The sequence below is a fragment of the Gracilinanus agilis genome, chromosome 3, assembly GCF_016433145.1.
Source record: "Gracilinanus agilis isolate LMUSP501 chromosome 3, AgileGrace, whole genome shotgun sequence".
NCBI lineage: Eukaryota > Metazoa > Chordata > Mammalia > Didelphimorphia > Didelphidae > Gracilinanus > Gracilinanus agilis.
The window spans coordinates 213,871,700-213,897,754 of record NC_058132.1 but is presented as its reverse complement, the minus strand read 5'-3'; the positions used below and the strand labels follow the sequence as shown (position 1 = coordinate 213,897,754).

At 33.8% G+C, this 26,055-nt stretch overlaps 1 protein-coding gene across 1 annotated transcript in view; it reads right to left on the bottom strand.

The window, feature by feature from the left end:
* The window catches only part of SATB2 (SATB homeobox 2), a 234,964-nt gene that overhangs the window by 187,503 nt on the left and 21,406 nt on the right, over positions 1–26,055 (bottom strand). The window contains exon 3 of the mRNA XM_044669668.1: positions 20,494–20,670. Coding sequence (XP_044525603.1) covers positions 20,494–20,670 — 177 coding nt within the window. The remainder of the gene's footprint in view (positions 1–20,493; positions 20,671–26,055) is intronic.

Below are 26,055 nucleotides of genomic sequence, written 5' to 3'. Positions count from 1 at the left end.
CACCATAGAAGGAATAAACAGCCACTGAATATAGATTGAAACATACTATTCTTCACTTTATTTCCTCCATGAATTTTTCTCTAGTATAAGCAATATGTGTCTTCTTTCACATGATAAATAGGGAAAAATGTAATATATGATAATATATGTACAATCTATATCATAGTACCTGCCTTCTTGGGGTGTGGGGAGGGAAGGCAGTGAGGGAGGGAAAGAATGCAACAGATTTTTGGACATAACTAATGTGAGAATTTGTTTCTCTTGGATAAGTCTATAATAATTTATTACATATTTACAATAAAAATGAATTGTTTTCCTAGGGAAGATACTAATAAAGTAATAAAACAAAGCTTCCAGCATGAGTTGTCTACTGCAAAAGAATCATTTTGTTTTACCTTTTCTCTTAATAAAGGAAACATTTATTTTATGTGCTCATTTGAAAGTGAAAATATATTATAATAATTTCAAATAGCTATGTAATATGATTTTTCCAATAAACACTGTCTAAAAGAAAACAATAGTTAAGTTTCATATAGCACTTTACAGTTTACAAAGCATTTCACATTTACTAACTTATTTAATCCCCATAACAATACTTAGAGACAAGTAATGGAATCATTATAATCCCCATTTAACAGATGAAGGAATCCAAGCTGAGAAAGCTCAAATAACTTGTCCATCATCACACAGATAGGAAGTGGGAGAGAAACAGATTCAGGAGAGAGCAAAGATCAAATGTATGGAAAGTGTTTTACAAACCTTATTTGTATAGAAATTTATTATTATTATTATTATTACTGAATTACTGTTGTCATTACTAATGTTCTGATTTCAAATCCAATACTATTAATACGGGACATCTGCCTGCTATTTTGTTTACATTATCAGTGGAAACTTAGGGCATATATGACTTTTTTAATTAATTCAGTAATTAAAGTCAGTTAATTAAAATATATTATGCAATTTCCAGTCAGATGATTTACTTAAGAAATTTTACTGGCTGTCTATTCCTCTAAAATTATCCTGGATCCAAAATAATTCATTTCATATTCTTGTGACTTATCTGGGGAAAAGTTATCATACACTGTTTTTCCTCCTTCCAGATAGGTATACAACTAAACGAAGCAATAGAATAAGGCCAAGAATTACATTTTTTTTTCTTAACCTTTACCTTCTCTCTTAGAATCAATACTTGCCCAGGGTCCCACAGCTAAGAAGTATCTAAACCAGATTTGAAGTTAAGACTTCTGGACACCAGGCCAGGCTCACTATCCCCTGGCATTACTTTTAAAAATCATTAGGTTAAAAAAAAATTTAAATACTATATTCATAAAATAGTATAAAGTTTTTCAATACAATTCAATGCTTCCACGACAGTCCTAATCTAATGCCTTAACAAAGCATGGAGTTCCCCCTGAGTTCTCAAAGGCTACTAGATTAGTATAGGGAAATTTCTGGACCTCCAGGTTACTAGAAGGAACACAGTTAGTTGATGACTGTCATATAATTCAAGCCATGTCATCAGTTAAGCAGCAAAGGGAGAGGAAACCACTGGCAGTGGCAGGTATTCCTATTGCCTGACAGTATTAGATGAGTCCAAAGACAGAGAAGAGTCTAGGCTTAGATGAGAGGGAGAAAAATGTGGGCGAAGGGCTAGTGTCCTGGTAGTAAAACTTTGTTTTCAATACAAATAACAGCTCTCCACCCTAGATAGAGAGTACCAGCTCACAGTTTTAGATTGGATCATAACAGCATATTTATGCAACTTAACAGGGAAGGCTACTTTTATACTATGAAAACCACTCTTGTTAAGTTCTGAAAGGTATAACAATTCATGAAATAATCTGTTAAAGGCAGAGAGATGTTATGATTTGTATCAATGGAAAGAAAGCCCCCACCAATGAAATCAGATCTTTTGAAGTCTTGAGGCATTGATAAATTATATCATGAATCTCAGAATTCAGGCTATTTAAAAATATGATAAATTGATATAATACAAGGCTTCTGCACAGCATGATCGTGAAAGAGAAAACTGATCATTGAAGTCTTAGAAACACAAGGTCTAATACGTATTTTTATGCTAGGGTCCATGGATCTGGACTTCAAAACAAATTAACTATCATAACTTAAGCATTGTTTCTTTAACCAACAGAGTGCTTAAAACACAAGCGGATGTGGTGAATAAATTAAGAAAAATATATTAATATTTGTATTAAAGTAAACTAAAGATTAATATAAATAACAATTGTTTACACATTGAGTTTGTTTCATATATTTAGATATTTCACCAAGATAAAACCCTGAAACTAGATTAGTCAGTTTCACTTCCTGTATAAGAAACTGTTTTATTCATATTCTCCAAAACAAACTGTTGTATTTAGATGTATCATAGAGTGAATGTTTTTATATCTTTTTAAATTAACTTTTTGTTACATACAAATTTTTTAAATTTTCATGCAAAAAGTAAAGCACCATTAAAAAATAGTTAATACTAGGGGGCAGCTGGGTGGCTCAGTGGATTGGGAGCCAGGCCTAGAGACAGGAGGTCCTGGGTTCGGGTCCGGCCTCAGACACTTCCCAGCTGTGTGACCCTGGGCAGGTCACTTGACCCCCATTGCCTACCCTTACCAATCTTCCACCTATGAGTCAATGCACAGAAGTGAAGGGTTTAAAATTAAAAAAAAATAGTTAATACTAAGCAAAAAAGCCATAGACAGCAAATCATAAAACATGACTGCCATGAAAAAATTAACCATGAGTATCACAGAACAGAAAGGGCAATGAAGCAACAGAGTAATAAGTAGGTGTGAGTTGGGAAGGCAGATTGACAGAAAAAAAGATAACAGATAATTCACCAGAGTATTTCACTATTACCCCCACACACATACCCCAGGGTCAGGAGATCGTATGGAAGGTAGCTAGCATGTCACATGGAACATCCTCTGCAGTGAAGTTTTGGGAAAATATGGACAAATATAACACAGGATGGGCAGACATGGATAGTTTTCTATTTGTATTGTTGGAGAAAACTTCCAAAACAAAGAGATGGAATTACTTCTTACTGGACCAGGCCATTTTGTTCTAAAAACCATTCCAAAGCCAAATATTCTATTTCTAAACCTGGGACATTTATTTTATGACCAGGTGCCATTAATTAAAGAGTGCTGGCAAACAAGTGATGCTGAGTCATTGAAAAACCTATCACTAGGCCTAGAAAAAACAACTAAATATATACATCCTATTGACAGCATATTTTTAACACCTTCATATTTGAAATGTAACACATTGCTTTTTCCATAAAACTATAAAATTTCAGGATTGAAAGGGAACTTACAGATAAATCAGATGAAATAACCTATATAAAGTTCCTTGCAAACCTAAAAGCACTATATGATTACTAGCTATTATTATCTAGTACAATGCCTTTATTCTAAATATCAGGAGAGTAAAACACAAAAAGATTAAGTGACTTGGTCAGAGTTACCCATTCAGTTAGTAGACTTCTTGATTTCCAATTCCAAACACTTCCCACTGTACCAAGTTGCCAGGTAGATATATATAATGTGCCTGGTGTGTGAATACATATATTACACGTGTACATGTATGTGCATATACAAATGTGTGTGAATATCAGGAACTTGATCTATAATTACACAGTTTGTTAAATCTCATTAATGTAATTCTCTATACTGCAGTCACTCCTTTTTTGTTCAATTCATACAGGTAAGTATGATACTATGAGGTCACAGGGCTCTTTGCCTATGCTTAAACTCACAATATTCAAATTCAGTATTTTAATATTTCTACATTCCTTAGATCTAGAAAAAAATCATTTTCCAACCAAGTAAACAAATAGGCATCCAGCCTTACTGCAAATAAATGATTCCATGGAACAAAATATCTTAGTTACCAGGTGTGTGGCAAATTTATCAGTATCAGTCTACAAAACTTTTGTTACCAAAAAGATTCTTATTTCTCTAAACCTATAAACTTAAGAAATTAATTCTTGATGGACAAGATAAAATATAGTCTAACTTATTTTTATTCATTGAATAGGAAAAAATGCATATGAACAGACAAATACTCGGTTAATTTTTTTATTCCCAGATTGAGGCCATCATAATAACTGAGTAAGATGATATTGTTCTGAATGGAGATAATCATCAAACTGCCAGTGTAAGATATATACACATATACATACCAGGCACACTGATGATTTTTGGTAAACAAAAATAACAGTAAATCAAATGCTTCTCTCTATGCCTAATAATAAAAGTATAGTAGAGGACAATTAGGGAATGGCTAAAGAAACTATGGCACATGGCATATTATTGTGTTGTAAGAAACTATGAATCTAATGGATACAAAAAGTATGAAAATATTTATATGAAGTGACACAAAATAAAGTGGGCAAAACCAGAAAACTATGAAAACAATATATTTGATGAAAACAATAATATAAATGTTACAAACAAAAAAAAACAAAAAATGAAACTATATACTCCAAAATAATGATGGCCATATTTGGCCCCAACCCTTGCTTCTTTATCAGAGGAGGAAGGACATGGGGGAGGCAATATGGATATGGGGCACTGCCTATAATGCTAGATCTTCTTGATATGTTGGATAATTTTAATGAACTGTACATTTTTGTGTTAACAGACAGATGGCTCTCTAAAGAGGGAAGAATACATTGGGAAATATAGGATCAAATGAGAATACATTTAAAGTAGTTTGCAAATCCTTTAAAATATAAGCATTAGTTATTAATAGTCATTGTATGGTATCATTGTTATGGGGGATCCCCATGATCAGTAAAACAGATCAGCATCTATTCTTCAAGATAGCCTCAAAAAGCTAACTGTGACAGTCAGAGTTTAAGTGGTTTGCCCACAATCACACAAGCTGTATGTGTCAGAGGTTAGACTTGAACTGAGGTCTTCCTGGCTATGAGGAAAGCTTTCTGTTCCCTTTGACATACCAGCCCTTCAATAAATACATGTATATATAGTATAAGCCTATATAAATGAACAATTTTCAGCTAAGAGTTTATGTATCTTATTCATCTATAATATAATTTGAGTTGGGAAAAATTATTCTAGAAAAAGATCAACACATTTTCTCCCATAAAACATTTAAATGCAGGAAGAAAGAATTTAAAAAGTAGTATCCCTGTGGCTTGAAAATATTCATTCACCAAAATGAGATAAAAGAACTTATTTTGAAAGAGTAGTTTATTAAAACAAAACAAAAAGACTATTTGCAAGAGAGATAGGTGTTCTATAACTTAAACAGTGTGACACAGGTTTTACTTTGAAAAGGCTTCTTTTTTTTTCCTTTTTAATGCAAGTTATAAATCACCTCAGGACACTCCTTGTGAAAGGCAATGAAAACAGTTTGTGTCATATTGCAACGTATTCAGCTACTCCATCCACACAAATGGCATTTGTAATGAAAACATTGCCATATATCTTGATTTGTCAGAGAACAAATCAGTTTTATCTGTTCATTTGGTGGTTTAGTGTCATAGGTATTTTAGAAAACATAATTTATAATCCTTTATGCAATTATATATGAAATTAAATTATCTCACTTTTCCAGACACATTAAAATATTTCAGGTTAAACAGAATGAACTTAGATTGTTGTGGTAGTAGCAAGAAAAGCGGGGGTAGAGGGAGATAATATTGTTTAGCATTTTATTTTAATTTGTTCCTTTTGGGGTCAAGGATTATACAAGTATCTGATGTTTTAATTAAATTCTTGACAATGACCAAACAGGTTTATAACTAATCATGAGAAACAAAACAAAATTTAATACCTCATGATGTTCATTATTAAAAGATGCCTGAACTAACACTGAAAATAACTGAGATTAAAATATAAAGAAAACAATAGAAGTGACTGGGCAGTACTGAGCCAATCCTATGTGAAGGGCAAGAGAAAAGATACAGTCAGTTCCTTGGAAGTGCTTTCCTGTATGATAAATTAACTCCTTTAGGGCACCTGAGGACAGTGTGGTTAACTATACCCTCCTGAATACTAAATAATAGCTTTGGGAAAACAATTTACTCCAAAGGAGTTTTAATTTTAATCTATCTGGATTTACAACAAAACTAGGCCAATTCTTTTTAATTTACCTAATTAAATTAATAACTGCCAAGAATTTCAGTCAAAATTTACTATCCTATTATTATTCGTGACTGGAAATGCCTTTTAATAAAGTAAAGAAATAATTTAGTTTTTGATAATATAGCTTTCTTATTTATGTTTAAATTTAAACATGTGTACAATTAATTCTGCTCTTTCTCTTTTATAGATCAAGCACAAGTGGACCCTACAATAGCTAGAGCTAAACAAATCAGATGACAGGGAACCTCAGTTCAAATCTTGCCTGTCATATTTTCTGTCTCTGACAGTGGACAAATCATTTAACCACCCTAGGCCTCTATTTTCTCCTCTGTAAAAATGAGAGGGTTGGACTAGATGGTCTCTGAGGTTCTGCCCAGTTCTGGATTCAATATCCCAACAATGACCTGATCTTAACTGATCTGAATGCATTTTAGAGTCCCACATAAGTTCTGGCATAAAAATCTATATCCTACTGAGCATCTTTTTTTTTAATTGGCAGTAGCTAGATGGCTCAGTAGATTGAAAGTTAGGTCTAGAGTCCGGAGATCCTGTGTTCAAATATAGCCTGAGACACTTCCTAGTTGTGGGATTCTTGGCAAGTCACTTCACCCCCATTGTCTAGCCCTTACTATCTTTCAGCTTTGAAACCAATACACGGTATTGACTCTACAATGAAAGGTAAGGGTTTTAAAAAAACTGATGTTAAAAAAACACACAGATAAACTGTCATGTTAATTCAGGGGGACATCTTTAACACAAAGTTATTACTGTGAAACTAGTAAGCATTCAATAGCTAATCCACACATTTTGGATGGGGTTGGACTTTTTCTTTAAAAGAGGGGAAAAGATCAAAATGTAGGTAAATACAAATCTATTGGCAAAGCAATTAACTGAAGCATCTTCAATGACACAATGTCATTAGCCTTCTCCTACTTTTAAAAATGTAATTCTATAACACCAATCTAGGTGAGAAAAATAGTCAGTACTCAAAAAAAATTCTGAAGGAACTAGTCATTTATCCTAGGAAGAAACTAATTTAAAATATATTTATTTTCAAATGATAAAAATATTTACTGCTTATCTTGAGGCAGATCATCATGGTCACAGAGAACTATAGCACTAGATACATTTATTAGTGCCCTACAAATATTCATTTATTACTTAAATGTCCTCCTTACCATTCGTATATGTTCCATAGCTTTCAAATAAAAGTAAGAGATACACATTCAGAAGTTTAAAAGGAGCAAATCAGTCATATAAAATTAGATTTAATGCTATTTGGTTTGCTGGTGTTTTTTTTTTTACCATAGCTAGATAATGTACATCTAGACCATTAATACTTCAATTTTGTCATTTAAACTGATGAGAAATCCATTCTTTAATTCAAAAATTATTATGATACCAAGCCCTCCCAAATCACACAAAACATACACTATAAAATGATTATTATTGGTTCAAATTCTGGCCTCAAGAGAAAAAGCTTTGATTCCAAAATTGACAGGTATTTTGGTTATGCAATACAACTGAATATACTCTCTTACTTGTTTGAGATAAATATGCACACACGTAAATCACATTCCATCACTCAAAAAATTTAGGTTTATTGCTTTCAAACTAAACAGTAGTTTGATCTGAAATACTTTCAGTAAAACCTCATAAACCAGTCTCGCCAAGAACAAGGTGTTAACACATAAGTAAATTTTTCTAAATGAAAGAAGCTTATCTTTAGGTGCCAAAAGTTGTCTTAAATATGTGGAGTAAAGATTTTTTTTCAAATTACACACTAACCTGCATTCTTAAAAAGAATATACTGAACATAAATTAACCTTTTCTTTATTGGATCATGGGAAGTTATCATTTTTAAATAATTATTGCATTATGTTGCAATTTATTATTAATATGCCTTTTACCAATAGTTGTTGAATTAAAAAATTTTTAAAACAACCCAAAAGTATACCATACTTTAAAATTTGTAAAGCACTTTCCTCTGTAAGGTTGGTAGAATTTTAATTTCCTTATGAAAGTGGACTGTGGAATATGGTAGAAAGAGCATAAAGAATTTGGAGCTCAGGAAACAGAGTTTGAGTTCTGGATCTCTCATTTAGTAGTCACTTAACTCTTTTGGGCCTCAAATTCCTCATCTATAAAATGAAGGCAGGAGAATTCAACTCAATGAACTTTAAAATCCCTTCTAACTCTAAAACTATGATGCTACAATCTTAGGAGCTAAGGAACTATATATACTTTCGTATATAACAGCTAGTTCCAGACTTCTGTTACTTCCCTCCACTGATGGCTGGTCAATTGTCACTTCCTGCTGTTGTCAGTATTTTGCCCTTGCCTCTAATCCGCTGCCTTATTTGATACCAAGGTGTCTTGGTGAAGGGTCTAACAATAACTCAATACTTCTGTTATGGAATAAAGTGTCCAGATTTCCTGATAGATATTTCCAGCAATGCTTCAAAACCATTTTTTCTTGTTAATTACAATTTCATGGCTATGTTCTAGAAGACAATGTCTGACTTCTAAGTATGTTATATGGTAATGTAACATGTTATTAATTGTTCATAGTATACACACAGATGCAAAACACATATTAATAGCCCCATCTTCCCAAAACCATTCAGGGGCTGGTAGTCAAGATCTGAGTTCAAATCCAACCTCAAACAGTTACTGGTTGCATAACACTGGGCAAGTCACTTAACCTCTATTTTCCTCAGTTTCCTCAACAATAAAATGAAGATAATAACAGCACCTACCTCGCAGGATTGTTGTGTGGAACAAAAGAAATAATATTTGTAAAGCACTTAGTGAAGTGCTTGGTGCATAGCAGTTGCTATTATAAATATGTATTTCCCTTTCCGTCCTACATCCCCCAAAAATAAGAGTACTCTTTAGAGAATCAGAGATTTTAAGTCATAATCAGTTTGTGGGGGGAAAAAATTCCTCTGCCTTAATTTTTCTACACATAAAGTAGAGATAACAATACTTAATAGCATTTTTCTTCAAGGAGTGTTCCAAGGATTAAGGACGCCACAGAGTATTTTTTTTTCGAAGCATATCTTTTGATATGTATATACATGTGTATATTATGTAGCTTTCACAACATGTAGATATCTAAAACAGGCTCTCTTCAAATTTTAAAGGCCCTCTCCATCATTTTTCAAGAAACCACTATATTCATAGTAATAAAACAAGACATCTAAAATTGTTATTTATTACCGTAGGCTTGGGACCCTACAGACTCCAGAAGAATCACCATCTGAAATTGGTAAAACTAGTTTGAGGTTGTGATCAAGAACAGACTACACTTCAGCTTGGCTCCTATTATACTGAGTGCTGCTTTTATCTGGGGAGATTATTAGGCCCCTTACATCCAAATCACTTTGAGGGCAGAGGTTTAAAATTTGCTGTAAGCTTTCTAGCATCTCATTCTTTGATTTATAAAAATGACAGAAAAAAAAAACATTTAAAAAAAAGTATTTTTCTGAAAAGTGTGAAACTGTAAGCTGTGTGAGACATAGGGTTCTAGCTATTTGCATATCTCCTGCAGCAATCCTTTACAAACCAAGTTAAAAGGTTTGTAAAACAGCAGCACAGATTTGCTGTTCTGTCCTGGGTGATATTTGTTCATATAAAAGAAAGCCAAACAGACAAACAGACAAACACAAAAAAAATCTACATGTTTTCTCTTGGTGACTTGTTCTGAATTTTGCCAATTACAGCTTTTAAACAAACACATGGCATTTGGGCTCTGGTGAGACATGACAGGGTCACATTGGAGCTCTAAAAGCAACCATCCAAATACAGCACATTTCTAAGTACTGAGGTTTAAATCATCATCAAAGACATGTGAAATCTCACAGGCACCTAGGAAATAAAATCATGGTGTTCAAATGTGACCAAAATACTCTTTTCCTCCAAATACCACTTTGCTCCTTATCCACCCAACCCAGCCCCATTCAGACAAATCCCAGGAGAGAAGTAGAAAACAAGTGACTTAAATGTTCAGAACCCTGCTAAGGGCTATACACTTTTAAGCTGTTCAAATATTTAATTAATAAACTGTCAATTGACTGATCTTACTTGGATAAATGAATAATTCTAAGACTGGTATATTATTCATCTGACACATTAAAAATTGAATATAGCAGGTATGAAAATATGGGCATTAGTACCACACCAATAAAATATGCACAATCTGAAGTTCTTGAAAAGAAAATGCTACAGATTTGAAACACATTTTAAAAATCTGAAAATAACAAGCATAAATTTAGATGAAGAGCAATGGATGGAGTCCTATTTTGGGAATGAAAATGGAAAAAGTAGAAATGTGGGCACTTTAGCCAAGCTATATAATATTATAAAATGCTTAGCTTCTAGAAACACTGCCCTGGTCATTATGTATTTATTTAGTTGAAAATTAGAACATGAAGGTGTTACAATAAACATCCTGAGCTGTGTATTTTTATAAAGAGAGTCAATAAAAAAATTTAAAGATACTCAAAATGGTAATAAGCTCTGTTACAGACTCATAGAGCTTTTCGATAAATGTGTTTTTACAAAATGAAGCCAGATAGAATACAATGCAGATCACTCTGAAACATGAACAGCTTGGAATCTTCAAAAAGTAACTGTGGATTTTATCTCTGTTATCTATGCCCTCTTCACTGAGTAGGCATTTAATACATGTGTGTTATAACGAATAGCAAAGAAGTTCTAAGCTTAGAATAAGCATAACACAAATAAAAATAAAAAAACTTTAAACCACTTAGCTTTCTCCCTGTTGCCATATATAACTATTGAGTGATCATATATATACATATATATATACATACACACATATAATTGATAAGAGGCTCTTTAAAAAAAAAAAAACCAAACACCTAGATCCCTTTACATGAATACCATCACTTGGAACTCTGATAATTAGTTCCTTTAAGGCCTATGAACATTTCCTTCTGTTCTCTACAAAAAATGAAAAAGGAAGATAGAGGAAGAAGGGAAAAGAGAGGGAGAGAGGACAGAATAGGGGGAGAAATAATTGGTTCGTCTTCAGAACTGGATGAAGGCAAGAAAAAGGCATTATTTTTTTCTTTGTATTTAGTTGGAACGTAGGATTTCTGATCTTCTCTGACTACAAAGTCAATGAGAGCAAAGAAGGGATTTTCATTAAAGGCTTGTAAACCTATTATTTTAAAACGTGGCTACCAAGCTTTGACAAAGGTTGGCACATATTTTAAAAAAATACTGAGCAGCTCTTTTAACTCTCTTGCACCTTGTCAGCACAACAGAATTGTTTTTTAAAGGCAGCTTGTTCATTAGGACTTTGTTCCAAGCTCTCAAATTTATAAATATGCACCTTGTTTCCAATGTTGTCCTTTTAAAGGCAGAACTAGTAAGTTTCCCAAATGTGGGTGGCTCAAATTCATTTTTAAAGCCTTTTAAACATTTCTAATTGGGAAAATGGTCTCTAAAAATCACTTTAAAGTCCCCTTAATCTTTTAGAGCATGGAAAAAAAATGTTTTGGTTCCAAATACCATGTTGTTCTTAAACCCAAAAAGGGCAGAAATTGGTAGAAACCACTAATTTAGATTACTTAGCATACTTCATTGGTTTTTATGTCATTCAATAAATATTTATTGAACAATGATTATGTGCAAAGCACTGTTATAGACTTAATGAGCTTCTTGAAGGCAGGGATTGTTTCTTTTTTTGTCTTGGAATCCTCAATACCAAGCCCAATGACTGACACATAGTAGTCACTTAATACATGTTTAATTGATGATTAATACAAAGTTAAAAGTGATATAGTCCCTTCCATTAGGGAGTTTATTTTACTGGAATGTGAACAAGCATCTTACTTCATTTGATCCTCTCAACTCTGGGAGGCAGGTGTTATTATAAATCCCATTTTACAGATAAGGAAATTGAGATTGTAAACGTGAGTTGCTGAGGATCACACAGCCAGTCAGTGCCTGACTCCAAGTCCAGCACTCTATCCATACCACCAAGCTACCTATATGAAGAATTGGAGGTATCTAAATATTTACATTTTTGTTATATAGTAAACTATAAAAATTACTAAATCAAAAAAAGAACTCTGAGAAAAATACATTTAAGAAAAAACCTTAATGACAATGATCCAATTTAAACCAGAAGTGTTTTCAATCTAAATGGTGGAAATTAAAATGAAAACTATTTTTTCTCTGAAATTATTTCCAACTAAACTTTGCAAAGGCTTTGAAGTCCCGTATAGTATTAAAAGACCAAAAAGTTTCACCTTTCATATATATATAGATATAGATATATAAATTTTCTCACTGCTATAATAATATTTTTTTCCTTCCTTTTAGTTAGGTTTTTCCTGTTCTTTCTAGGTTATTCTACTAAGTTTTTCTTCTATACGATATTTTCCTCAAACATTCTTAGACTATAGATTTATTACATGTCTGTAAGCACAATTAAAACATCCAGAGAAGCTAAGCTAGTAAGTAGAGGTTTTGCTAATGACTTTTATGATCATAGGATTCAGAAGTAGTATGAGAATAATTCCAAGTTGTAATTTCAATTTTTGTATGCTTACCTATCATTGTTCATTTAACCATGACAATAAATTACCCGGAGAAAGTTGTAACTCTTAAGGCAAATTAATATATTTTTTTAAATAAGAATTTTTACAAATCTGATGAGACCCTATATATAAACACTTTTAGTAGAGAAAAGGTAAATTTACAAAAATAGTATTTAAAAGTTATACTCATGTAGTAGTTCCTTCCAAAGGGCTCAAAATATTTTTCAGGTTATGAATCTAGCCTACAGATAATAGGAAATATACTGCTCACATTTGGAATGTATTCATTTTTCCAAGGCATTAAATGCTACCTTTGTGGCCTGAAAGAATGCATGAGCCTCTGAAAAAGGAACATTTTTAACAGTAGGATCAGTCTAGATTTAAGATTTTTTTTTTTATCCTGGGACTCCATTCTAGGAGCATAGGGCCACAACCAGTAGGCAATGGGTCGCTCAGGGTCACCCAGCTGGGAAGTGTCTGAGCCTGGATTTGAACCTAGGACCTTTCGTCTCTAGGCCTGGCTCTCAATCCACTGAGCTAGCCCAGCTGCCCCTACTTTAGGTTGCAGTTTCTTTAGCAGATGTAGTTTTTACAGGGTGGGGTTGCTAGCCCCATGCCCAACCCTCCTCCTTTTTCATCCAGGCTAGGGACCGTCCTTAGCCCAGGAGTGGTAAGGGTGGGCGATAGGGATCAAGTGACTTGCCCAAGGTCACACAGCTGGAAGTGTCGGAGGCCGGACTTGAACCTAGGACCTCCAGTCTCTAGGCCTGGCTCTCAATCCACTGAGCCACCCAGCTGCCCCAGATTTAAGAATTAGATTTAAGAATAGTTAGTCCAATTTTATAGTTGAAGAAAATGACTGGAGAAAAAGGTGAAAAAGGCTTCCCCCAGGTCAAACAAAACCTTTGTTGGCTGGCAATGGAACCAACACTTCCTGCATGGTAGTCTAGGTCTTAAGATCATGAGTGGATAAAGGTAAAGCATTTTTCAGTAATAAAAGAAATGTTTAATCCAAAATCATTACCCTACAAAAAGTAGGGGGGCACAAAATATACTGATAGCTAGCTAATAGAATATTCAATACTTTGGGGCTGAGAGAGTCACAGCTTCTCCTAAACTTTTAAGGTTCTTTCATAGCAGAACCCCTAGGTTGCATGCTCATAAAGGCTAAAAAATATTTTCCATCCATCATTCAAATTTCCAAAATGCACTAAAATATTGTTCTAAGAGCTACCACTGGAGAAAAAATTATCCTTGACTTTAATATTACAGCTAATCTTACTGTGCGGTGTGAGAATAAAGAGCTTTTAAAACCTAACCAAGTTCATTTATACAGACTCTTTACTTCCAAATACCAGCTTTAAGCTATAAAAGTTTTATTATGTAGTCTGAGCATTGGGTTACCCAGGAAATCATGTCTCTCTTTGTACATCATCATGGAAATTAAATACACTATAATAATTTTTAAATTTTATCTCTCAGCCACTCCCTGTGCCTAACTGATAGATACCATACAAATCACACATAATTCCTGCCTTCTAGAAGCTTAAGAGTTACTGAATAACTGACACTCTCATTCACTCTCTCTTTCTCTCTCTCTCTCTCTCTCTCTCTCTCACACACACACACACACAGTAACCCAGGCAAAAAAATTTTAGATGCACTTTACTGAGAGAATATAGTTAGGGTATAAACTAAGAAAAAAATAATCATTATTTCATGAGAGTTGCCATGCAGAGGAAGAATAGAAATAATAATTTTCACTGGGTCAGAAAAGATTTTCTAAAAGAGAAGGGATTTCATGAAAAATTTTATGAAAAAATAAAAAGCATTAAGAGCTTAAATTGGTGATATAAATAAATAGGTTAATTTAGCAAAGCAAATAACTGAGAGACAATAGAGGTCAAATAGTTTCTGTACAATGATGAATGACCTTGAAATTCTGGTCGCACAAGGGCAGAACAAGTATCAATTTCACTAGGGGATGTAAATGGTGATGGAGGGAGGAGAGGGTGGGAGAAAAGGAAATATAGGTGGAGTGGGGAGGAATGACATCAAAGGAGTACAATCTTACCATTATCTTTAAGTGATGGACAGATACTGGAGTGTCTCATAGAAGATAGTAACATGATCAAAGTTCTTCAAGGTGCTTCAACCACAAATATGCATCTGAACACTGACTTTCTCAAGGCATTTAATTCTTGGTTCACTATTTCCCATTCTGCCTCTCCTCCTATCCTTATGCTGGGGAATTAAATAATTATACATTGATACTTTTAACTCCCCACTCCAATTCATTCTTCACATTGCTGTCACTGATTTTCCTTAAACTAAGATCTATGTATGTCTCTTTCATACTCAAAATCCAATATACTCTGTTTCCTCTAGGATAAAATGACAATTGAAAGACATTTACAACCTGAACCCAACTTATCTTTTCGGTCTCAGTTAATATCCATCCTGCTTTCTAAACTGTCCTTCTCTGGATCCCTCACACATTATCCTCCTACCTTATGTCTCTGTGCCTTAACATTGGCTATCCTCCATGCCTGGGATGTATTCTTTTCTCCTTTCACTTTATTCACAATTGTTTATAGAATCCCTCTCTTTATATAAAACCTCCTTCTTACACATGAAGCTTTTCCTGATCCACCCTTTAACTCACTTGTATTTAACTACTTTAAAACTATTTCTATTTATTCTGTTTACTTATTCATCTATTTCTTGTCTTCCATATTAGATTATTTATATTTATTATAGGTTTATTTGTCTATTTGCTGTCTTCCACATTAGAATGTATGTTCATTGGAAGAAAGAATTATTTTCTTTCTTGTATTTGTGGTTATTATAATGCTTGTCCCATAATAGGCACTAAATAAAAGCCTGCTGATAAATTGATTGATAGAAGGAAACATCCTTATTGCTGAGATTTGCTTTATAGTTCAAGAAAATATATGTTCTTCAAAACTCAAAGCACAGCATCAAGCATATCGTTTTTCCCTTAATTTGATTGTATTTTTTTTCAAGAAAATATGGGTTTAATTTTTTTTCTTAATATCTCTTCTCTGATCCAAGTAAATGGAAATGTTTTACCTATCAGCTAATAAATAAATAAATAGTACTGTTATAAGTTGGTACTTATAATTACTACCCTCATCAATTTAAATAATTAACTTTAGCAATTCTAGAAGCAACCAAGCAAGTGGACACAAAAACATTCAAATGGAAATTAGAAATTAATCTCCATTAACAGTGATGAAGAGGAAGAGTTAATAGTCATAAAGAAAATAGAGATGACATCTCTGTTGATCAACTATTATAAACTTTTTATAATTATTCCTTTCTCCAACTGAATTTATTCAAACTTCTATGTCCTAAGTCATTACTCATAGTAAATAGTAAATTACTCTGTCAAGAAGTAATATTGTTCTAACATGGCCTGCAGCTGAAAATTTCAGGCTTCAGATATCATTTCTTTCAGAAATGCTTATGTACACTAACAAAAAAAAAACTACCCACAAAAAAAATTTAGTAGTATGCACAAAGTGGATAGATTTAGTCATTTTAGGTGAAGAAATATTTTTAAATAATATTTAAGTACAATACTTATTGTACACCTATGTTATGCTCACCGTACTATCTAATTAACTAAGAGCATTTACAGCTTTCCAAGTAGAAACAAGTCTCCAAAGAGTCATGATCACCCACTAAAAGCAAAAGAAATGACTAAATTAAACCCACTTCCAAAAGAAGTCAGCTTTGTATACTAGAAACACATTAGATGATGTGGTAAAAGCAGAGTCTGTGAACCCTTCCTAAATCTCTGCTATCTATATTCATTCTAGACTGAGGATATCTAAATTAGGAGTCAACAACCATGGGTTGGTTGATCATCAGTAAGGAGGCCTATTTAATGCCTATAAATGGCTCTGAAAAGCCTAAAAGAGAAAAGAAGGTAGAAAGGAAAAGAAAATGAGAAAGAAAGAGGCGACAGGCTATAAGAAAAAAGAAGAGAAAGTGCTTATTTATTGGGGGATGGAGGATGCGGTCATTAGCTGGCAGCCGTTGCTTCAGGTACCACTGAGGGGCAGCACTGCCATAGGTTGCCTGTCCCTCTTCAAATCATTAGAACTTCCTATAAATTTATTGATTCAGGCATCAGTGAATAACAAAGATATTACATGCTTCCTCAAATGTCATCCTTCCTGAGATAAGCAAAGAGTCTATTATCATCCTACTCTTGGCAAAAAACATAAACAGCTGGTCAGATGACTTTTGCTAATCACATACTATGGAATTATAGGAATTAACATCATGGCAATAGGGTGAGGTTAAGAGGTAGGGAGCAGGAATAATTCAAAAGCTGGCTTCTAAAACAGCAATATCTATAGTCCTTATCTGTATAATAATTAGCATTTCATATTTAATTTGCCTACCTGGTGAGGTAACTATTAAAATAGGTGAAATAACTATAATTTTTTTCAGGGTAATATTTAGTTAATAGAATCTTTTAACAAAAACTCGTTAGATCCTTCAAAGAAAACTCTCTCCCATTAAATAAGTTGATTTCTCTGAATGGAAAGTATGCTTAAAATGCTTAAAACACTAGGTCTGATTATTAGTCACAGAAAGGTAGTTATAAAGTAAGTCCCTAACTATAGAATACAATTCTTCGTCACTTTTCTGTAAAAGATTCTTTTAAATCCTTCATCAGATTCTATTCTTCAAAATCTCTACTACCCATTCTTTTGACAAAATTTCCTATTTAGAATAGACTTAGAAAAGTAGTGGCATGAGTTTGTTTGCTTTTGTTCTGGCAATCAACTATTGTTTCAAAATGCAAAAGGCAATTTTAAAATTTTTTCTAATTCAAAAACAAGGCAATTCTCACATTCTCTAGGCATATAAACTAAAAGGTCATCAGAAATGCAATAATAATAATAATAATAATAATGGCTAACATTTACATAATACTTACTATGTGTTAGGAACTGTGCCAAAGGCTTTACAATTATGTGATTTGATCCTCACAACAATCCTGGGAAGTAAAGTGCTATTACTATCCCCATTTTACAACTGAGGCAACAGGGATTAAGGGATTTTTCCAAGACAGGGAGAGTCTAAGGCTGGATTTGAACTCGGATCTTCCTGACTCTATGTCCAATGTTCTATCTACTGTGCCACCTTGCTGCCCCATCCTTTTGGGGACAGTTGCTTATACATTTTTTAAAGGCCTGATATAAAGGATTATGACTGAAGCTTTAAACCTCCTTGGTAGTATGCTGGCTCTTACAATCACATTTCTGTTGTGTTTCTTCTCATATGACATGCAAAAAAGAATATCTAGTTAAAGTCAGCATTATATATATGCAATAGTTTTTTTAAAGTCCCTAAAATACTACTGCTGTTTGTTGTATTATAACTGTATAGCAAATAGTATATTTTAATTATCTGGATGAAATTAAGATTTAATAATTTAATATTGAAGTAATCCATTATACTTTTATTTGCTTAAAGAAGATTAAGATCTGTAGCCTATTTTAAAACAAAAAACAGTGTTACATTGCATTCAATTACATATCTTCAGAGCAAAAGTTATTTGGTGTATTGAAATGCAGGACCTAGTAAGAAAGGTCAAATAAAGGGAAAAACCTTTTCCTGCCTATAGAATAAAGCATATCCATCTGTGGTATTATTGCATATGGTACTGATTCAGAAAGAACATGTAGATAATATTTGATTTTTTTCATTTGCTGACTTCTTGACAGTGTTAAAAATGGAACAGCTTCTCTTTAGAGAAGTCAGTGTTTGCTTTTTATCTGTTATTGTTTTCTTATTCACACTGCAGAATATATTTCTAAAATGCATTTCTCAAATGAGTAGGGCTTCTAGTCTATGGAACTGAGCTTAGTAGAGTGCTACCTTGCTCTAAGTTGCCAGTGAAGCCCTTTTCTTCAAGGGGTGCCAAAAATCAAATCTTGGCCACTTAATGCTCTGTGTTCCACATGTTAGCTCACAACATGTTGAGCAGCCGTGCTAACTGAGATGGATAGTGCTGTCAAACAGGAAGCTGGCACAACAGGATGGAAACAGTGGGATACGATGACCTTTACATTGAGAGAAAAATGTCCCTGAAATGGCATGAAGAGTTTAAGAAAAAAAGAAGGGGGAAAACCCTTCTTTTATTGCATTTAAGTACAAAGCATGAAATAAAAGCAGTGTCGCCCTGTATGCAATTTGCTTGGGATCAAATAGTGAATCCCTCTCACAAGAAGGAAAGTAGTCAGAGGAAGGAAATGAATCATCCTTTATCATGCTGCTTTTAAAGTAGTTTGCTCTAGGATTAAGCTAGTATTACTGGACCCAAGCTTGCAGACCACTCGAATTCAGACTCCACTGGTGCTCTCATCCAAGATGTAGAACACATCATGGTTTTGGCTAGGGTTCTTTAATCTTTGATTTAGGACAAGAGGGAAGGAAGAGGACATATCAGAATGGCCAAGTAGCTGATAAAATAATTAAAACAAGTTCTAGAAGTCTATGGTTTATTTACAGAAATAAAAAGTCAGTAACCTAGGAGTTTCAATCTCTGTTCCTCAGTTCCACACAGCTTTATATGTATCTTAGCTTCTTACTGCTCCCCTATCAGTAAATGGAAATAATATTACTGACCCAGTTCAGAAGAATAGTGTGAAGAGGAATCCATAAAAATGACAATAAAGATCTCTAACATCCAAAAAGCTATCCAAATTCTCAGTAAAAGTAAAAATTCTGACCTCCTCTTCTATGATATAACGGTCCTCATAAAACTGTATCATTCAAACATTTCTATTGCCACACAAAAATAATCATTTCAGGGAGACAACTTTTTCAGGCTTCTCCTAAAGGTTTTATTTGTTTTCTATTCTGTAGTATTGTAGAACAATGGCCCAGGCTACAAAATGTAACAATAATGGAATGATAGAACGGCTTCTATAGGATTGTGTACAAAAAGTAGTGGTAAATGCTGAAATATGGCCATTTTCATTAAACAGATAAAATGAAGTCATTGTAAAAGTAGCATGACTTTTTTACAAAAGGACCACATAATAATGGCACTTATGTATCATGTTAAGATTTTCAAAGCACTTTTCATCCAGAGAACTGTTGTCTTCTTTAAAGACAATAAAGAGTGGGGCAGCTGGGTGGTTCAGTGGATTGAGAGCCAGGCCTAGAGATGTCAGATCCTGGGTTTAAATCTGGCCTCAGACACTTCCTAGCTGTGTGACCCTGGGCAAGTCACTTGACCCCCATTGCCCACCCTTACCACTCTTCTGCCTTGAGTCACAATGGAAGGTAAGGGTTTTTAAAAAAGACAATAAAGAACAAGGGTATATGTTGCTTTTATTATTGTTATTATCACTATTATTAAAAATTGGAGATCACAAACTTGAAACAAAGAAAATTAGTAACTTGGTCACATCATACACCAATGGCTCCCTGCCCTGCTAGGTGGTCTGACTTTTTAGCAGGTTGGATGGCTATGAGACACCAGATCCAAGGGCTTAGATAAGAGAAGTTAGAAAAAAGGGAGAGGAGGAACTTCAGGAAGATCTAATGCTTTGCAGAACACGCAGAAGGGAGAAGGCTTTCCTGTGATCAAATGGGAGGAAGGTTACATGAGCTATTTCTCCAGAGAGTAAAACAACCAACCCTTCGTCCCCTTCTTCACAGAAGATGTTTTTGGGAAAACTCAGTTCCTCAAATCAACACACAGAGCATGAAGAGAGAGAAGAGTATGTGAATACCTTGAGCCTGAGCCGCAGAACTGTGGGAATACCCCAGGGCCAAGAGTGCTGTCTCCACCAGCTGACTGAAGAGCACGTCTTTTCGAACCAGTACAAACTCTGCATGTTCTTCTCTGTTGTCATATTCAAGAGAGCTGTCCAACTGCTCCACCACGCAAAAAACAGGAATCATCAAACCTGGATGGATTTTTAAAAATTCAAAAGCAAAACAAAAACATTACAAAGTGAATATCAGCAACAATGATGAGGGGGAAAGAGACAGTTATAAAAGTCATTCATCTGTGTTTGAAAATGGTATAGATTAAACACGCCTCCTGGACGCATCAGCCTAATGGAAATCTGTGCATCTATGGGGAGTGTGAGTGTGTGAGTGTGTGAGGGTGAATGTGTGTGTGTGTGTGTGTGTGTGTGTGTGAGTGAGTGTGTGTGTTCCCCATCATTACTAGCAGTCAAAAGCATATTCACTCAAGGGCTGTGGTAGAAGCCCAATCACTTCATTTAAAACTACATTGGACAAATCAATGGGGTACTTAGTACAAGAATATAAGTTATTATTTGCAGATTGTCTATAATTTGAAATTATTTATTGTTCAACCTTAGTATTTTTGGATCAGGTTTGTTTTTGCCTAGAAGCACATTTAAAAATGGATGTAATTCTAAACACAGAAATAGGTTTTGAACAATGATGCATGTATAACCCAGTGGAACTGCTTGTCAGATTTGGGAGGGGGGAGAAAAGAGTGGGAGGGGAAGGGAATGGTGATCATGAATCACGTAACCATGGGAAAATATTCTAAGTAAAAAAAAAGGGGGGGGAAGATGTATTTCTAAAGTATTGATCATAGCCATTTTATTATTTCAGAAATAGCACAGTTATGCTAAATGTACAGAGAAGCAAAAAGGTATCAAAAATACAATTCTAATCAACATTTGTCAAGTAACTTATATAGAAGAAACACTTTTCTAGGCCTATATTATATAAGACATAAATTATGTTTCGTCTAAACTTTTTTAAAACCAGAGAACTTACAATCTAGTAAGAAGTTGAGTGAGGAAAACAAGAGTCCTTTTAGATGTTATAATCAAACCTCATGGTAGAAGGAAAAGAGTCCTGGATTCAGTTTGAGGCTATGAGTTCAAATCCTGTCACTGCTATTTATTGTCTTTATTACCTCAGCAAGAAAACCATTCTGAGTTTAGTTTCTTTTACTAAACTAAATGACCTCTAATGCTCCTTTCACCTTTAAATCCAGGAATCTCTTTGATAATTAATTGACATAGGAGAAGTTCCTTCAAGCCTCTGACCTTAGATGTTTTTATGTTAAATTGAACTTATGTTAAAATTAGCATATACTTACAAAATATTTTGAGAAATGCACTGTCAACACCAGGTGCAGCTGAAAAGGGAATCTCTTTTTTTGGCTTTTTGAGGCTAATTGGAAATCTGTTGTCATTTAAATGTTTCTCTGCTTTGTATTAAAGTGTGAAATGTTAAGCAATGTGTAATTCACTGGAGCTTTTTTTTTTAACTGTTTTTTTATTGTAAACAAGTCAGAAGAGCTTTTAATCTAAACTCAGCAAAGACATCAGAAGATCAAGGCTATATCCAAATAGAGGTAATGAACACTAATATTTTCTTACAGGATGTACTATTATTGATACATTATTAAGCAATAACCTTCATTGGGGTTTTGGTTTCATTTATTTGCTGTTAATAACAAAATAATACAATAGGGTTGAGAGGGGAAGAAAGAAGAAAGGAGAGGCAGAGAGAATTTGAATGCATATTTATGTATTCATTTATTTGTATGTGTCATTTGGGAACTCAGAAGGCAGGACAGATGGGAAAGACTACCTTCTGAAAATGACTTGTTTTGTAAGGTACCTATAAGTGTAAGTCATATGTAAATGCATATAAAAATCAGGATGATTTTGAAGGTTCTTTCCTCTAACATCCCTAATAAGGAGTCTGCTGACTCATTCTGTTCTTCTAAAATCCACAGGATAGAAGATATGCTGGAAATTATAGTGAAACAGATTTAGATTTTTGTTCTAAAGATAATAAAATGGTTCAACTAGTTCCCATGAGTGCTAATTATTATTATTAAAGCTAATAAGCATTGGTTATAATTATTAAATATAATAATTATTAATGATAATAATACTCATTAAGAATTGTTATCACTAAAATACCATGATCATTATCATTAAGACTATACAACAGTCTAACAAGTCACACTATACCTATGGCTTACTGCTGAAGGTTAATTTTTAAGAACAGCAAATACAACATGAACATGTATAGCATCTGTGTATACATACACAGCTGACTTTGGGTGAAGACAGAAAGAAAGAAGATTGATTTTAAAAAAAGGAAACAAAACTCTTGACCTGGATAAATGATATAGTATTAAATGTACTGTTTTTTTTAACTGAGTGATTATTAGAACATATGAGATAATGTAATTATGCCACAATTATTCAAATCCACAAACTTCCAAGAAATAACCAAAGGATTATAAAAATTTCCTGAGCAAAAATTATGAAAAACTTTTCTGAACTAATCACAATAAAGCTTGACTATCATGTACATCTTCTTATCTAAACTTAACACTTAGGTCTATTTCATGGAATCCCATGGACAAAACCTGAATTACTTGGGAAGCTAACCTGGTGGTAAATTACTCTCTATGTAAGCTCAGCTAGTCATCAGATAGCATAAACAGTCTGCCACATGACTCAAACCATTCAATAAATCCATATTTCTTGCTATCACAAAAAAACCTTTTTTAACACCAAGATTCTTCTACATGATGGCAAATCATTGAATACCACAATCTCAGAAAAATCAAATAGACATAATTATGGGTTTTGATACTTCAGCAATAGTATTTTCAGAAAAAGAAATCATATTAATGACAATGAGAACTTATACAACCAGAAGAGGACATGGGTCAGTTTGCTATCTTTATATCAAGACAAAGAAAGACTAAAACAACTTGAGAGATACAATGGTACACCAGCTGAATATTTTAAAAATAAGACAGTGCCTTCAAGTTGTTGAGTGGATATGTCCTACCTGTAGCATTTCTAGTTTAGCTAGATAAGACAGAAAGGGAGGGATTAATCTGACAATGAAATAAACAGGTTAGCTCTTAGGTTAAAATTTTATTTATTTATTTGCTTATTTATTTATTTGTGTGAGATCCTTTTTAGGTACTTAACACAGTACCAAGCACAGAGTAGACACCTAATTCTTGCTGAATTGAAGAAAGTCTATTGATTCTTAATGATTCAAAAACACATAGTACATTCAGTACTACCATAGAGTTTATAGTGTCATAAGTTATTTCATTGTCAACACCTCTGTATACATAGATTTCAAAACAGTAAGTCTATTTCTGATTCTTGGTGTCAATAATTAAGAGACAACTATCTAATCTCTAATAATTAGAGAAATGCAAATCAAAACAACTCTGAGGTATCACCTCACACCTAGCAGATTGGCTAAAATGAAAGAAGGGGAGAGTAATGAATGTTGGAGGGGATGTGGCAAAATCGGGACATTGATGCATTGCTGGTGGAGTTGTGAAATGATCCGGCCATTCTGGCTGGCAATTTGGAACTATGCCCAAAGGGCTATAAAAGACTGCCTGCCCTTTGATCCAGCCATACCATTGCTGGGTTTGTACCCCAAAGAGATCATAGATAAACAGACTTGTATGAAAATATTTATAGCTGCGCTTTTTGTAGTGGCAAAAAACTGGAAAATGAGGGGATGTCCTTCAATTGGGGAATGGCTGAACAAATTGTGGTATATGCTGGTGATGGAATACTATTGTGCTAAAAGGAATAATAAACTGGAGGAATTCCATGCAAATTGGAGAGACCTCCAGGAAGTGATGCAGAGCGAAAGGAGCAGAGCCAGAAGAACATTGTACACAGAGACTGATATACTATGGTAAAATCAAATGTAATGGGCTCCTGTACCAGCAGCACTGCAATGACACAAGACAGCTCTGAGGGATTTATGGTAAAGATGCTACCCACATTCAGAGGAAGGACTGCAGGAGAGGAAACATATAAGATAAACAATTGCTTGAATGCATGGGCTGAGGCAGACATGAATGGGAAATAGACCCTGAACAAGGACACATGGTACAACCAGTGGAAATGTGCGTTGGCCATGGGTGGGGGGAGAGCGGGGGGTGAAGGGGAAAGTAGGGGCATAAAGTATGTAAACAGATTAAAAACGAATATTAATAAATGTCTAATAAAAAAAGAGACAACTATCTAGAAGTCACAGAAAAATAATTTAAAAGAATTAATTTTCTCTGCACCTTATATTATATTCATTGACTACACCTCAATTCTGTGGAAAACTAAAAATCTTGAAGCCCTGGTCTTTCTTTTCCCTAAATATTAGAAATTAAATAAAAATGCATGTGAAAGTAATAACCAAGACATAAATATGTACTATCTATATTGGATATTATTTTCAAAGACTTCTCTGTGATGGTGATTTCAAGTCAATAGATTTTGAGCTAGAAAAGGCCTTTAAAGGCCATCTCATTCAACTTCCCACATTTTATAGATGAAGAAACTGAGTACCAGGTAGGTTAAGTTATTTGTCCAAGGACACAAGTCAGTAAATAATATTGCTAGGATCTGAGACCAGGTCCTATAGAACCAAATCCAGCATGCTTTTCACTTTCTATAAAGCCTCTATCTGAGGTGATGATGGTGTCATAAGCTCTTGGTGAGGTTTGTTTCTGACTGAGGTAGCCAGGAAATTAGTAATGAGTTAGAGCATGGTGATGACACTTGCAATTTATCTCAAAAATTTAAAAGTAATTTTGGAATTAATATATTTAAAATACCTGAAGCCCCTTGTATAAAAGGGTCACATAAAAAATAATTTTTTAATTCGTACGATAGAAGCTTAACTGGCATATGATATAAAAATAAAAGATTTTTATAGTAGAATACGATCTTTACAAAGGTAGAAGATAATGCAATTATGGGTACAACACAAGGAAAATGAAAAACAGGGAAATATGAGTTTTGGGGGGAAAGGAAGTAGAGAGGTAGGCTCAAAAATCTTTTACAATAAACCTCCTCGGAACAAACTAGAAAGAGAAAAAAGGAGGGAGGGAAGGAAGGAAAGAGGGGGTGAGAGGGAGAGAGAAAGTATTTCATCCACCCATTCTGGAGAAAAATATTTTAAAATGGGAAAATAATTTCAAAAATTAATTTAAAATAAGTTGGGATTAAAAATTAAATTAGAATAAGAAAACATAGAAATGAAATTAAAATATATCGACAGAAAAAGTTAAAGGGAAATATTCTAGCAGATAAAAGAAAGCCATTCTTTCTAATATAGCAACTCTACAACATACAGCTTTCTGCATTGTTTTTATTATAGATCAAGCCTATATCTAGCTGATCAATTAGGGAACTTTGAACCCTTTGATTATAAGTCTTGCTAAGATACTAATAATTGAAGGAGGTAAGGTGGCAGTTTAACTTAAAGGATAGGTCCACTCCACCGGACATTTTTTA